At 39.3% G+C, this 15822-nt stretch overlaps 1 protein-coding gene across 3 annotated transcripts in view; it reads left to right on the top strand.

Moving 5' to 3' along the window:
* Positions 1-15264, top strand: part of hgfb (hepatocyte growth factor b) — a 55523-nt gene extending 40259 nt beyond the window's left edge. For 2 of the 3 annotated variants that reach the window (XM_059987264.1, XM_059987265.1), the window contains exons 16-18: positions 482-588; positions 2631-2776; positions 8395-12213. In XM_059987264.1, the coding sequence (XP_059843247.1) occupies positions 482-588; positions 2631-2776; positions 8395-8577 (436 nt within the window). In that variant the 3' untranslated portion in view covers positions 8578-12213. Of the gene's footprint in view, positions 1-481; positions 589-2630; positions 2777-8394; positions 12214-14681 lie in introns of those variants that run through there. The other variant, XM_059987266.1, reaches the window with a different exon arrangement.
* The last annotated feature ends 558 nt before the right edge of the window (positions 15265-15822 follow it).

The following is a 15822-nucleotide window of genomic DNA, read 5'->3' as shown; positions in this document are numbered from 1 at the left end:
GCTCACTCACTTCAGAAAATTGTGTTCCTGAGGGTGTTGTGCAATAACTGTTTAATAAAATATATCAAATCTGATATTGAGTAAGATTCTCTCCCTCACCACCTAAATTGCAGCTATCTTTCACAGAAGTATGTCAGAATTACAGTTGCTCCCTTGCTCCCTTCCTCTCACAGTGCTTTTTGTTTGTGAATCTTCTTTGTTGGTGGATTTATTAATGTAGCCTGGCGCCTTTAAGAAACCTGATTAAGGTCATCCTGACTCCAAGAAGCAGACAAAGTATATTGCAGAAATTTGCGAAGATGTACATTTAGAAAAAAAACATAGAATCAAAGTAAGATTTAGACTTATGTACAATTATTTATTGACTCTTTGTTTTCTCTTAAAGGTAGTCATTTGGAAATATATCAAGCAAAATTTGAACATGTACAGAAATTCTACCAGTTCCATGCTCTAATTTATTTTTTTTTAATTTCCTTTCCAGTCCAGTGAAATTCACCGATTATGTCTACAAAATTAGCCTACCTATGCCTCACTGTGTAATACAAGAAGGTGTCTCCTGTAATATTTCTGGATGGGGAGAAACTAAAGGTGAATAATTGCATTTTTAACATTTTAAAAGGTGAAGATTTCTTCCCAAATATTCTCAACGGCGACATAGGCTGCATTGGATCATGTAACTTCATCGCTGTCCCATAAGTGGGCCCCTCGTTTTGTTTTATTGATAATGAATACTAAAGGTTAATATCACACCATCCAGTGGGAATTAAGTAGTTTGCCCCAAGTTTGGAGAATTCATTTTGCTGCATGTTCCCTCTGTCCTTTCCGATTAGACTGATTGATGATGTTTTGCTCTTCCTGTGGGTATGTTATTAACTTGGTTTTAAACCCCAGGCACTGAAGCCATCCACTGAATTTAAATATTTTAATCAGTCTCTCAGAACCTGAAGGTATTATTCAACCAAGAGGAAATATGCTTAAATAAGCAAAGCAGAGGGAAAAGATTTTTTTCTCTCTATGTTGAGTCTGAGATGTCAAGTTTGAAAAATAGTGAGGTTCATTTACATCTTCAGTGCTGTGCTGAAATGGCTGCACAAGCTCGTAGAACTCAGCCGGAATTTCACTGAAAGAGCGAAAAGTCTGGCAGATTCGATAAAGGAGGTCCTGCCACAGTAGCACCTGGCTAAAGAAGGCTAAAATCTTCACCATGTGAATACGTTCAGCATTAACTAGCAGCATGTGGTGGCCCTGGTAATTGTAACTACGTGGTCAGGTTGGAATTGGTTGTATAAACACAGATGATTGTGGAATTATAAGATGTTTGTGAGGCTGCACTTGGAGTATTGTGTACAGTTTTGATTGGCTGGTTAGGGAAAGATGTTATTAAACTAAAGGTGTGCAGAAAAGGTATACCAAGATATTGCTCGGAATTGGGTCTCTAGTGTTTTGTCCTGGTAAATTGTCCAAGATCTGACAATGGGACTCACCTCCAGTTGAATTCCATTAACTCACAAAAGACTCTTCAAGTTGGATTCATTCTGAGAATCAGCTATTTATTGTCATGCTTTAAAGGATTTTCTAAATCTGGCTAGTCTACATTAATACATTGATTAAATGGTGAAGATTGGATTTTAAAACAACTTTTTAAAAGCTGGATTGTTCCTAGCTGGAGAAATGCCTAATTTAAAAATACTTATATTTCTTGTTGGTGGCAACAAATCAGTTGGTAACATTGCACTGCGGGGAAAAGGGAAAGGAAGAATATAGGTTTGACCATGAAGAGAAACTCTGCTATTTTATAAAAACTATTTTCTTCCTTTTGTAATAACGCAATTTTAGTAGAAGCTTGCTGGGAAATGGGGCTGAGGAATCTTGAGATGGTGCTGATGAGATTAGTTTGGGGAAGATATGAGTACTGGGGAGGAAGTCTTACAGTATATTCAAGTGAGGCCGCAACAGGGAAGTTTTAGACATTAATTCAGTTCTTCTCTTGGGCCCTTTTAGCCCAAGTTCCAGCTCCTGGTGGTTTTTGCCTGACAAGAAGTTTATTGCTGTCTTGCCACTTTGGTTGATAGACCAGATGGACTGACTCACAGTGATGTCATTACAAACATGATGATCTAGGATCTTGCACCTTTCCCATAGATCCTCCATTCCTTTCAGCAGGAGAGTTAATACGGTGACATATGTGGGGAGATCAATGTATTTTAGCAGATTCCCACCCATCCTTGTTTCTGCTGGTGAGAACATTTTGACACCATTTTCATTTCCCTTAAGGAAAATTCAACTGATTTGGCTGAAGCCATGAGTTTGTCTCTTTACACTTGTGTGAGTGTCTCACACCCATAGAGTTAACACAATGGCTCCATTCCTGTTTCTGTTTCTATTCCAGTTTCTCATCTATTGTGGTCAACAAAATGTTTCTAGCATTGAGTAATGTATTAACATTAACATCTGGCAGCTGGAAGAGATTCCCGATCAACTCTTCTTCCCAAGCTACTTGCTATATTTTTATTGATAGCATTTTCTTGATATCCTGATATTTCATTGTACGTGTATCACTAAAGAAAAGTTAAGTAACCAACTGATTGTGCAGGTAGTTTAAACTTGTCTTTTTAACGCTTTACCTTCAGGTACGGGCTATGAAGGTGAGCTGAAGGTAGCCCAGGTCCATATCATTGGGCCTAAGAAATGCAATGAGTACCACCAGGGAAGCTTTCATGTGAATGAAACTGAAATCTGTGCAGCTGATGGAGATGGAACTATTGGTACATGTGAGGTAAGAGAATCATCCAGAAGGTGAAATTGTAAGCTTTTAGCAAACTGTTATAGTTTTATGCAAAGCTGTATTACTTAGGACAGCGAGGTGTTCCCTGGCTCATTAGGTCCATGCCAGATCCAAGGAGAGCAATCCATTGGTCCCATTTTCTTTCTTCCTATTCCCTTATAACATTGCAACTTATTCTTTCTCACATGCCCACTAATTCTCCCTTGCCTCTTTTGCCACATTTTTACAGTACCCAGTTAACAGAGTAACACGTATTTGGGATGTAGCAGGAAAATGGGTCACCTGGAGAAAACCCTTGAGTAAATGTGCAGAAAGCACATCTGAGACATGCAAGCTCAGGGTTGATGGAGTTTGAGAGAGCAACATCAACTATGCCACCCATGTTAAGGAAACAGTGTATGCACATGTATTTGTTTATTCAGCTTCCAATTTGCATTTGAGTTTAACAAAATGATTTCCTTTATTAACAAGAAAACCAGTCAAGTGATGCATCAATTTTTAAGTCTCGCTCAAATGCAATTGAAGCTAATATTAATAATATGATGTTAACATCATAGCATTTACCACCTTCAATTGGGTCAGTGTTGTAACACCATTGTTTGCAAACAAAATGGATTATTGCTTGGTACTCTACCTGGTGATTTTGAAGGTTACATGTAGCATTTTTGAAGCAAAATTAATGAAATTCATTTTTATTATTGGTATAGAATTGTCTTGCTTAAAAAAAGGTTAAAAATATCATTTTCCAAGATCACCTTCATTAGCTCTTATTGATTAAAATCAAAAATTCAAGCTTTGGGTATGAGGCAGACCATTATCTAACTCGTGCATTGAATCTTAACACAATTTACTTGCAGCTGTCTGAGTGTTTAACTGGCAAAGTGAATATTCTAAAACAAGAAAAGAATAATGGGTCAGAATCTGCCAGGAGATGTCAGCATTGTATGTCAAGCTACAACCACCTTTTAGCAAAAGCATCACTAAATTTCGGCTATTTGCACAAATCTTGAACGTTTTCTTTGGCACTGGCTGTGCCCTGTTGCAGGATACCTCATGGAGTCCAGTGGTGGAGTGTGAACCTATTGCATTTCCTGAGTAGTTATGTTGGGGATTTTGCAGGTTGGCTCCATCAGAAGAAATCTTCACTTGCTTACAGTTTGGTCACAGTGTGCTACTTTGAACTAAGAGGTTGAATTGACTTCTTCAGGTGTTAGATATTGTTAGTGTTGAAGGATGTATTGTGATGCAATGAGCAGTGACTCGGGTAAGTGTTTCAATTGAATATGGTAACTGTTGATGCACCCATTGAACTTTACTGCATTGGTGAGAGCTTTAAGTTATTTCATGTTGCTACATCCAGGTCCTTGATAGCATTCATTTCCACAGTTGTATCCTCCCACTGTCTTTTCAGCTTCTGTCTATAATAAGTCCTATGGGTAGCAACTATCTGGCCTCTTTTCTGTGTCCTATCCAGTTGCTGTAAGTCATGTAGCTTCTTTCCTTTCATGTTGCCATGGAGCCCTTGAGTCATATAGCAGAGAAAGGAGCCCTTTGACCATCTCAGCCATGCCAACCGTGATGCCCAGAGGGCTTGTCCCATCTAAAGCATTTCACCCACAACCCTCTAAACCCTTCCTATTCATTCACGGATCTAGGGGGCTTTTAAATGTTGTTAATGTGGCCACCTCAACCACCCTTCCTGGCAGCTTGTTCCAAATATCCTTTGCATGTGGAAGAACCCTTGGTGTCCCATTTAAGTCACTCACCTCTGATCATAAATCTATGCCCCCTCATTTAAATACCACTCTCTGGGCATAAGATTGTCCTTTCACCCTGTCTACGTCCCATGTGACCTTATATACCTCAATCGGATAATGCCTCAATCTCCTATTTTCCAGGGAATCAAGTCCTAGTCTATGCATCCTCCCCTTGTAGCTCAGCCCCCAAGTCCAAGCAACATCCTGATAAACATTTTGTGCACTCTTTCTAGTTTAATAACATCTTTCTTGAAATAGAAACTGTGCACAATTCTCCAAGTGCTCACTGACACCTTACATAACTACATCATAGCTTTGAACGCATAATTTTGAAGGCCTGCATGCCAAATGTCACCTCCATGATCTTCTTGAACTGTGACGTTGCTTTCAGCGAAACATGCACCTGGCAATCCATGGTCCTTCTGTTCCACAACACTCTCCAAGGCTCTGCCATTCACTATCTAAGTCAAACCCTGGTTTGATTTCCGAAGAGCAAAGCCTCACATTTATCTGGATTGCAGGCCATTTGCCAATCTTCAGCTTACATACCTAGCTGATTAAGGGCTCCTTGTAAATTTTCATAATCTTCTGTACTATCTACAACGATACCTGTTTTAGTTCAACCACAAACTTGGTAACCACATCTTGTGCATTCAAATCCAAATCATTTACTTAATTAACAACCAAATGTCCCAGCAGCATCCATTATAGTGCACCAATATACACAGGCCGCCTGTTTGGGAAATGATTCTGAAACCATCCCTGTCTGCTCCCTTCCACTGAGCCAATTAAGAATCTATTCCACTATCCCGCTTCCTGGATCCCATGCAGTCTAACCTTCAGTGTTAGCTTGATGGGAGATTCCTTGTCAAATGTTGTGTATTATGTTGATGAAAATCAAAACAAGCTGTAAATGGTGGAAATCTAAAAACTAAACAAAAAACGCCGAAACTCTCTGCAGCAATTTCCTATTTTGGTCATGTTACATCTTCTGAAAAGTTGTAATCACTTTCACAATGGTGTCTGCATCCTCTTAAGCAGAGAAGATTAGCCCGAATTAGCAAAAGACATTCACAAATATAATAAAGCATATAACAAATATGTTTAGTGCTGGCTGTACGGTGAACTTGCAATGGTGAATAGATGGCATAAATTTGTTTCCCAAACTGCATGGGTCAAACAGGTCTTTATGCAGCTCATCCTTAGCTGGTAGTCTAATTATCCGAAGCTGTCACTTCAGCAGCTCACTGTCACAAATCCTCCAAAAATTGTGTTGTACAATAAGAAATAAACAATCATGGTAACTATGCACTCTTACTTACTGCCCATTATGCTGCTGGCGGTTAGGACAGCAATGAAGGTCCTCCATCTCTGGTAGTGATCAGGGCTTCCTTCGTCACATCAGTAGCTTCTTCTCGCTACTGTCAGTCATGCATGTCCCAGGTGGAGACTCAAGAATACCATCACACTCAGATCTAGGAGGATTCTTCATTGCTGTTTCCGTAACAATTTTGTTTAACCAGTCAGGGGTGATAGCCCTGAGCTGAACACAGAACCATGAAGGAATGATGGACCACTCTTAGACTGGCCTCTACCCTTTGACCAAACCACGAACCAAAGCATAAAGCTCTGGCTCCAGCCAACATAGCTCTCTGGGTCATTGAGGCACATAAGCCTCCAAACCCAACGACAAGGTTGTGGGTGTGGTCCTCTTGGAGGAACTGTGCAATTTAAAAAATCCTGTGGGCAGCTGCCAGTGAGGTGAACACATGTTTAACCTTTGTTGGCCTCTGCATCCTGATTGCAGTAACATGTCCTTCTCCTTCCAACTCTCTATGTTCTTCACAGTAAGGAAAAGACATACAATAAGTCCTTTGTTGTTAATCCACAGAAGCAAGAATGATTTTTCAAGTTTAGAAAAAAACAATTTTTATCAAAGTATGTCATAAATTTCTGGCACCCATCCAAGCTGTGATCACTGCTGACAAAGACACTATATGATGATGACAAACAAGAGACAATCAAGAGATTCTGGAAATCCAAGCAACATACACACAAAATGCTGGAGGAACAGCAGGCCAGGCAGCATCTATGGGAAAGAGTACAGTCAACATTTCAGGCTGAAACATTTCAGCAGAACTGCAGAAAAACAGCTGAGGAGTAGATTTAAAAGGTGGGAGAAGGGGAGAGAGAAACACAAGATGATTGATGAAACCTGGAGGGGGATAGATGAAGTAAAATGCTGGGAAGTTGATTGGTGAAAGAGACAAGACCATGGAAGTAAGAAAAGGGGTGGGGGGAGGAGCACCAGAGGGAGGCAATGGGCAGGCAAGAAGATAGTTGGGGGCATTACTAACATTTTGAGAAATCGATGTTCATGCAATCAGGCTGGAGGCTATCCAAACAAAATATAGGGTGTTATTCCTTCAACCTAAATGTGACCTCAACATGACAGCGGAGGAGGCCATCGGTGGACATATCGGAATGGGGGTGGGAAGTGGAATTAAAATGGGTGGCCACTGTGAGGTCCCACTTTTTCTGGCAGACAGAGCGTAGCTCTCAATCTATGTTGCATCTCACCGATGTACAGGAGGCTACACCACGAGCACCGGACACAGTAGATGACCCCAACATACCCACAAAGTACACTAAGAGTATTTCAACGGAACATCAAAGTCAAAAATCTGGAAAAAAGCTGGGAAACTGAATATAGATGTTTTGTGCGGGGCCTCTGCTAACATTTTCTTCTGAAGTTGGCACAATAGCAAACTGACTGGTCCTGTTGGCCTTGGGTTGTAAAGTCATTCCAATTTACAATAAGGCAGAAATAAACATACTTTTTAAAGATTACAGCTAATTTATGGTCATGGAGAGTGCTTGCTAGTAGCTAGAATTAGAAGATAATGCTGTGCTGAACAATGGCAGAACAGTTAGTATCAACTGCTGGAGTCTTTTATTCTTTGAATTGCGTTCTTTTAGGTTTAAAAATAAATGATTGTATGAACTGCTATTGTGTGTGTTCGCTGGCAGGCTAGGGTGAAGATTGTGCATGTGGGAGGCCAGAACTGCAGTGAATGGAGTTTTTGTTTCATTGCTCATTAAAAGCAATTTATGTTAATGTGAAAATGAATTGAAATTGCTTGGTCAATTTTATATAGAATGTGCTGTCATTTAGTTACCCAGACTTCCACAGTGCTGAGTGAATTGGAATGCCTGGCCATCAGGCTGTTGAATCCAAATTGGTGCTAAACCCACTATCAATGAATCACCTTTCCCTTTATGTTTTGTGAAAGAAAGAGCTGTATCAGCCACAACTGAATATTATGATTTGCTTTACTTCTTTCACCATCAACGGTCCCACTGGCATTTGACCTGATGGCTTAAAGAGGGAAGCAAAAGATTGTTAAAATCTCAACATTTTAATTTGTGGCAACGGTAGTAACACCAGCTCCCTAGTTTCCTTTCGTGGATTTGGAAGCATTTGCTGGGTGATGTTCAGAATTCTCAACTCTTTTCATTGACTCTCATGTTAAAATTCTGTGTTTTCATTGCATCTGTAATTCTCTAACTTATGGCCCTGAACAGAATGCTTTCAATAAGTGTGCTTTTGCACAATTCTATCCTAATACTTAAGTCTAGATGTTAATCAAATATCTTTTAATGCTTGGGTGACTCAGTCTCCAAATGACTTTATGTTAGTCTGTGCATGTGGATTTTCAGATGTTAACGGATAAAATTGCCTCATTTCATAAGCCTTTGTCTACTAACTCCAAATATCAGAGCAAAGCTCAACGGTACTAAACTTATGAAGACATTAATCCTTCTAATTACTTACACCTCTGGCTTTTGTAGAAAGATTATGGTGGTCCTCTGGTCTGTGAAGAAAGTGGTGAGAAGTTACTACAAGGTGTTATCATTCCTGGCCGAGGCTGTGCAAGACCAAAACGTCCTGGAATTTTTGTGAGGGTGTCCTACTATATCTCATGGATAGATAAAGTGTTTAGGACATACAGAAGAAATATTGCATGGAGATGAATTTACTGTATGTCACAGAAATCCTTAATTATTAAATATGTAACTTATCAATTGAAGAGCTATGTTGCTGCAGATACTTGTCAGGCCCTTAGATACTTGATAAGTGATTTGTCTGAACTGTTGCTCATTGTTTGTGAGAGACTATTTCCATTTGTGTTTACGTTTGAATAGTTACAGGACAAACTGAAGCATGTTTCACGATTGTGAGAAAACTATTGAAATATTGCATGTAATTATACAGTTTGCAATAGAAAATCTATTTCTGCACACTAGGCAAGTCTGCCTACCCAGTTCTGGACAAGCATTTCAATACATTCCTTAAAATTTCAATGCTTTATTTCAAGTTAATTTCTTGGAATTTTTTTTCAGGTCAAATATTAATCTAATTCTTTGACAATCAATTCCTCAATTTTTAATCATGTTGTTGAAGCTATCATTAAAAATTAACCTACATATTTATTCCAAAGTCTCTTGCACAAGTCTGTATTTACCTCCAAGAACTAAAATAATTCTGAAGTACATTTATATATTTTCAAATGCAAAAAAAACGGTTCCATGCTGTCGTCTTAACCTGAGTAGCACCCCACTCTCGATCTGTTACTTGAGCTACTAAACTGTGCAATGGGCTGGAAAAGGAGAATAACCTTTACTGCTCCACTCAAGGTGTGTGTATCTGTTTCAGACATTCTTAATTCTTTACCTGTCTGCTGGCCAGACCTGGATGCTATTTTTAACCCAGATCATTTTAGGAAAGCTGAATGAGATCTTAAAAAAATAAAGCCCATCCTTAGCCTTCCAATGATTGTTGCAGCATTTGGAGTTTCTGCTACTTCTTGAACAGTTACTGTAAAATATTCACTGAGTTCTTTGCATGAGTCATTTCTTTGACAGCTAGCCAATATTTTTCTGCCCTGTTGCCTCCTGACCTGTGACTTAACTATGGTATAAATCAGAAATCCTGAGCATTGTTTATTCTCAAATGACCGTTCTTTCTCCGATTGTGATTAACATTTCATAACTGATTAGCTGATACTAAGAAGAAGGGTTGATGCCTAAATAATCATTTTAAGAGCGTTTGCATTATGTGCACTGGTCAAGCCTTAAGTAGAGCTTAAAAATGTACAAGCTCCATTTATTCATTGTCATTATTATAGTTCATTTCTATCTTTCCCTGTCTTTCCCATTACTGAGCTGGTTTGAGAATAGAAATGATCCAAATTGCTGATAAACTTCCTATCTTTAGTCTACCGCTTCTTTTCAGAGAACGTTAACCTGAACTATGCAATTCATTGACTGCCTGAGTAGGACATCTTAACACTCAACTGCAATAACCAATCAGATTGTGGCAAGTTGTAGAAGTGTGTTGATAAAGCAAAGTACTACAAATGCTGGACATCTGAAATAAGAACAGCTGAAAACTCTCAGTGTTTCTTGCAACATCTGTGAAGGGAGTTAATGTTTCAGCTCAGTGATTTTTCATCTGAACTAGTATTTATCTTGCCATTGAACATATTTAATCTGCAATATGTTCAAGCAGTTTTTTTTTCATTTTTGGCTTAATAAGAGTTCTGTGTGTTCTTGCAATGCTTGTGCCTGCAATGCTGAGGTGAGACCATGCAAGTGAAACAGAACCAGATTGAATTCTTGATCCTCCACTAAACCCCTATGAGTTTACCTGAGCCGAGGTGGCATTCAGAGTATTCAAATTGGCACAAATTTGTACTGGCCGAGAAGAGTCTGCTGTATTGTTGACTCATTTGTGGTGGTGTTCAAGAAGATGAACCTTTCGTTCATTATTTGAAAGACGAAGGCCATCTATCAACCTGACCTGGTTGGACACTGTCCTCCAGTAATACAGGTTCGTAGTGAGACCCTGAACAGGATAAACCATTTCTCACATCTCAGGAGGCACGTTCTGGTGAAGGCAAGCATTGGTGACAGTGTCAATGCACCAACACTCCCTATGGTTGACTGAAGAAAAGGTTATTTTGAAAATCAGAACCACAAGCCTGGCATAAAATTCATGGTTCAGCAGCTGGCAGTAATTCCTAATTATGGAATGTTTCTGAGATCTTGCTAACTTTAAACACTGGAGAGATGCCACAATTCCATTGGAAGGTAAATGAAACCACATCCGTGTCCCCTTTCAACTAACAGCACTAGAACTGAGGCCCTGTTGGCACCCAGTCAGCAACAATGGGCAGTCTATGTCTCTCACATACTCAGAACCAGAGTCCCACTGCAGACAATTCATTCCATGCTTGGTTATGAGAACAGATTCCCAGCACACACAGGAAAGGATTCAAGGCTGTGCTCAGAACCTCCTAGAAGAAATTCAGCAGCTCCACATGACCCCTGGGATTTCTCAAGCGGGAAGAGAACCAGGAGCTCACCACCTTGTAAGATAACCACTTGTCTTGCCTTGTCAGTCACTATCTACCCCTTTTGTGGAACAGTCTGTGGTTCTCACATTGGCCTCATCAGATACCCCAGAACACACAAAACCAGAGTGGAATAAGCCATTCTTGGTCCCGTGGTATTGCCTTAGAAGAAAATTTCTAATTATTATGCTTCCCCTTTACCTTGATAGTGACAGCAGTGGTTGGAATAATCCTGTGCACTGATGACATGTTTCTCTGAGTATTGTTTGCTTCATTGATTTGTCACTTGAAGGTAATCTTTTCTTAACTGTGCAGTTCAATTTGTACAAAGAACTGGTTTATTTCATCAAAGACCGTACAGGATTAAATATGTAATTTTGATTTTTGCCTGTTCTTTTGTTTCCAACTCCCAAAAGAGCAAAGAACAAGCAAGCAGGCTGTTGTGAAGATGTAAGGGTAATTCTAAAGCAAATGTTGAATTTTGTGATCCTTTGTCTGACTTTGTCTGAATTCTGCCTGGAGTTTCTGCTGATGTACTGCCGATGCTTCTAAGTTTAGTGCAGCAGTGAAAGTGTAGAATGAAATCCGTTCTCTCCATTTCACTCTATAAATAAGAGGGCTTTAACTTTGTATATTTGATGCTGATGTGGAACAGGAAATGTAAATATGCCCTGAAGATTTTAATTCTGTGGAGTACTGTAAAGATTGTGATGTAACTGAAAGAATGGGGTTGCTGTGCAGCAGAACCAGGCTTGAACCACTGGGCTAAAATTCAGTTTCTATTTATTGAAATCACTTTTATAAAAATTCTGGGTTTTCCTCTATTTACACTATGGTAGTCTATGTAGATAAACCATTGTGGAAGAAAAGCTGCTTGTTTTGTACTTTATGCTGATATTTAACAAGCAGTTCAAATGTATATTGATGTTATATTCTGTGACACTTTCGATACCAGTGAAGACCATCCGTGTTGCACAATTCTGTACACAACTATTGACTTGTTAAGTAATGAGTGTATTAAACATTCTGCAGATATTTAAATATAGATTGGTATCTTCTGCTGAGCAGAAGAAATGTAACCATTTGTCCAAAGGAGCCATTTATACTATGTCAATCCAAAATGACCATCTTATAAAATGGTTGGTTGTATCATCAATATCTAGATATCCTCTCTCCTCACTTTATATAAAAGATGTTGAAAATATTTTTGTTACAAAATGATCCATACATAATAAAAATATTATATTTAACAATATTTTACAGGTGTTTATTGGTCTTGTTTTGGTATGCTGTGTGGCCGCTAAAATTCTGCACAGGAAATTCATCTATGTTTGACGTGGGGCACCACCACCAGAGTTGGTCAGTGGACTTTAGATCATCTGAGTGAGAGTCATAAATACCGAGCGCAGCCTTACTGTAGTTCTAGTCATCTGGATCAGCGTTTCCCAAACTGGGATCCATGGAACCCTTGCTTAATGGTATTGGTCCATGGCATTAAAAAATTTGGGAACCCCTGATCTGAATAGTGACATTTGGTGAGAGCTATATCTAATGGTTCCATCTTAAAGGGGTGAAGATAAGTGGCTGTAGGTGAAAATATTTAGGGGCATGGGTTTGACTCCCCTTAGCATGTGTGTGGAGGAGGAACTTTAAGTAATGAAAATGATCTCCCAAGCATGAACCCTCATTGGTTTTATGCAAATTGTTTTTCAAAAGGCCAGGCAGATGTTTCACCATGTTTGCCGAGGCTGCCTGCCACGTTTTACAAGACTGGAACTTCTTGGCTGAAGAGTGGAAGTCATGGACCCCCAAAGGGTGCAGAATCATCTGGATCCAACTGTGATCTTCGGCCAAGAGAGGAGGTGAAATGTTCCCAGTTTTCACTGTTATCAGTACTTACCCGTAATCACAGACTTTGTAAAACTTCGGAAGTGAACATGTATTTTTTACAAAACAGTTTTTACATTTAGATTTATTTATTAAGCATAAGTACATAAAAACATAACTTAACATATGTTAAGTCATTTGCATTAACAACCACCACAGTCTGAGAATATGCTGGGAGTAGCCGCACATCCCAGCACCAACATAGCATATCCACCATGTTCAGCAGAATAACACACAGCCAGCATACAAGGACACAAGCCCCTTTCCACCCACCCACACACACACAGCTGGGCCTCCAACCCCTGGATAGGTTGCCTCCGAGCTTCTGATTTCCAGCCCAAGGCTCTGGCTCTTGGACACCAGACGCCGAGGCTCTGACCTCTCGACCTTGATGTCCAGACTCGCCAATGTCTGAACTTCAACCCCAGGACTCCGTGATCACAAGCCTTTGAGTTCAGGACCTGCTGAGCTGGAAGTCTATTTCAAACAATGCTGTTATTTGCCACTGAGCTCTTGTTTGAATTTTCACAGTGAATTGGCTGGGCAGTTAACCTATGGAAATTGGGTGCAGATGTAGCACTGTTTCTGCTTATCGGGATCTCTAGCTTCACAGCTATCTGTGAAGTGCATGTATGTTGTTGCACCTAGGTATATAATATGCCCAACCGCATCATAATCCCTGGCCTCTGGACTACAGTTCCAATTGGAATAAACTCGCACTGTACCTTGTGCAAGAACAGTGCAAACTCCGGATTACCCACACACGTCATCTTGGGGTAATGAAAATCAAACTGGAAGTCTAAGATTAAAACAGAAGATTTTAGAAACACTGAGCAGGTCAGACAGCATCCATGGAGAGAGAAGCATCTTTGACCTGTAAAGTTACTCTTGTTCTTTCTCCATAGATGCTGCCTGACCTGCTGAGTGTCTGCAGCATTTTTAGTTTTATTGCGGCCAGTTAGCTAGTTTGTTTCTACTTGGACTCCAAAAATTAACCATGTCCTGTTATCAATGCAGTCTTGGCTCCAAAATATAAAATATAATCTAAACAGTGGCAACAGCACATCTTTCCCTGTGTGAGCATACACCTTTGAGAGCTGCATTGTATTGATGATTGTTGGAAGACTCGACATTCTTTCAAAGATGCGTAAGTTTTATCTCCTTTGGATGGATGTGGACATGGGCAAGTTCTCTTTATGGTATCCTTCCCAAGGATTTCTATGACCCTGTCAAAACTGGTATTTGATAGAAACACTAGGGGCATGTTGCATCATGTCTTCAGTCATTACTGTCCGGCCAGTGTTGGAAAGATGTTTGCTAGTTTTGCTGAATAGAGCATGAACAGTTGAAAATGACCTATTCCAGGCAATCTTGAGGCATATATGTACCGATCACCAAATCCTGATTTTCCCAGGATTTGAGCAATGACACTACATTTCTTAGCCTGCCTGCTTGTTGACCAGATTCTTCAACGCACGTCAGTAAAGACAAAATCACCAAGAAAGCACAAGAACAGTGGGTGAGATGGTTGGAAAGGTGAGTGACTCTTGCCAATAATATCTGCATTGGTATATTAATATAATCAATCTGAAAAAAAACTGATAGCAGCCAGAGTGAAAATGGATTTATACCCTGATTTATTCGACATTGTACGGGCACTCAGTGCAAATTCTGTGAATCCTACCACATTCTTTCCAGCAGAGTTTATTAAGCAGAAAACATGATGAAAATGTTTCTTTGAAATTGCAATTGGTGCTGTTAAAAGTGCTAAGCATTCTTTGTGGTCACATGCCTGCTTTGAAATCTGATTCTAAAAAACTGTTTCTGTGATTTCAGTGAAGCTGAATTTCAGAGAAATCTGGCCAACAAACAGGCAGTTTGGGGAATGGAGTCCCTCATTGTGCCAGCACTTAGCACATGCCACAGTGGATGAATATTCACCATGTTACACTATTGCCAGCTGCACCTTCAATGAAGCTAATCACTGTGTTCCTACATCTGTCGTGAGCTCAGCTAACTAACCAGTGGCTTAATATTGAACTTAGCTCCTAGTTTCTACTGTTTATTTGAGGATCAGATATATTCACTATATTAACTCTACAACCCAGGCTCCATTTCAGCTTGGCGAATAAATAAAGATAATAAAATTAATCTTTGGATTAAGGGCAAGAAAAACAACCAAAGACCTATGTTTAATGCTCCAAATCTCTATTGCCATATTTGGAAGCAGCTTCAGGCTGTGTTTCATGAAATAATTTGCATTCTCAAATTAAATGACAGCAATTAACTCATTACTTATTATTATTAAGGATCAATTGTTGATTAGATGACATAAATGTTTAATCTTTTAAAAAAAAAGCTCATATTTCATAAAATTCTGTATAAATTGCTTCTATGTTAGTTGGATACCATCTTTGCTTTGATACATTAAACACAAAACCTTTCATGGTTGTTTGATTTCAAAAATATCTGCGACATTTCAGATAATATATTTTGTTTGCTTTATATTCTGGGCAAATGCATTCTATGGAAAAATAAAGAAGACTTAAATTACAGGGTTTCAATTACAATTACTGGGAATAAATATTACAGTAAAGTGTTAAAGAAACCAAACCCCATTTCTGCAGAATTATTTGAAGATAAAATTTATTGATTACTTAGATGACTAGTTGGGCAGTAAAGGATGACTGTCCTAATAGAGGTGGATATAGCTAAGGTGTTGCAAAGGGATTCATTATCATAACAAGTGTATAAGTACAATCTGAATGACTGGACGGATTTGGTTACATGTTTGGAATAGAACATAAAATCTTTCCATCAAAGACATTGTCAGCGCCCATAAGCCAAGGGTGTATCAGGTGCTGCAGAATAATGGAAGAACGTTACTTAAAGAACTTGGGCACTGTTAATATGAAATCAGGACCGTGCAACTTTAACAATAGTCACAGCAATAGATGAAGACCTAAAAGAGATAAGC

Source organism: Hypanus sabinus, chromosome 13 (genome assembly GCF_030144855.1).
Source record: "Hypanus sabinus isolate sHypSab1 chromosome 13, sHypSab1.hap1, whole genome shotgun sequence".
NCBI classification, from domain to species: Eukaryota; Metazoa; Chordata; class Chondrichthyes; order Myliobatiformes; family Dasyatidae; genus Hypanus; species Hypanus sabinus.
The sequence above is the reverse complement of the archived record's forward strand: the minus strand, read 5'-3'. Positions and strand labels throughout refer to the sequence as shown.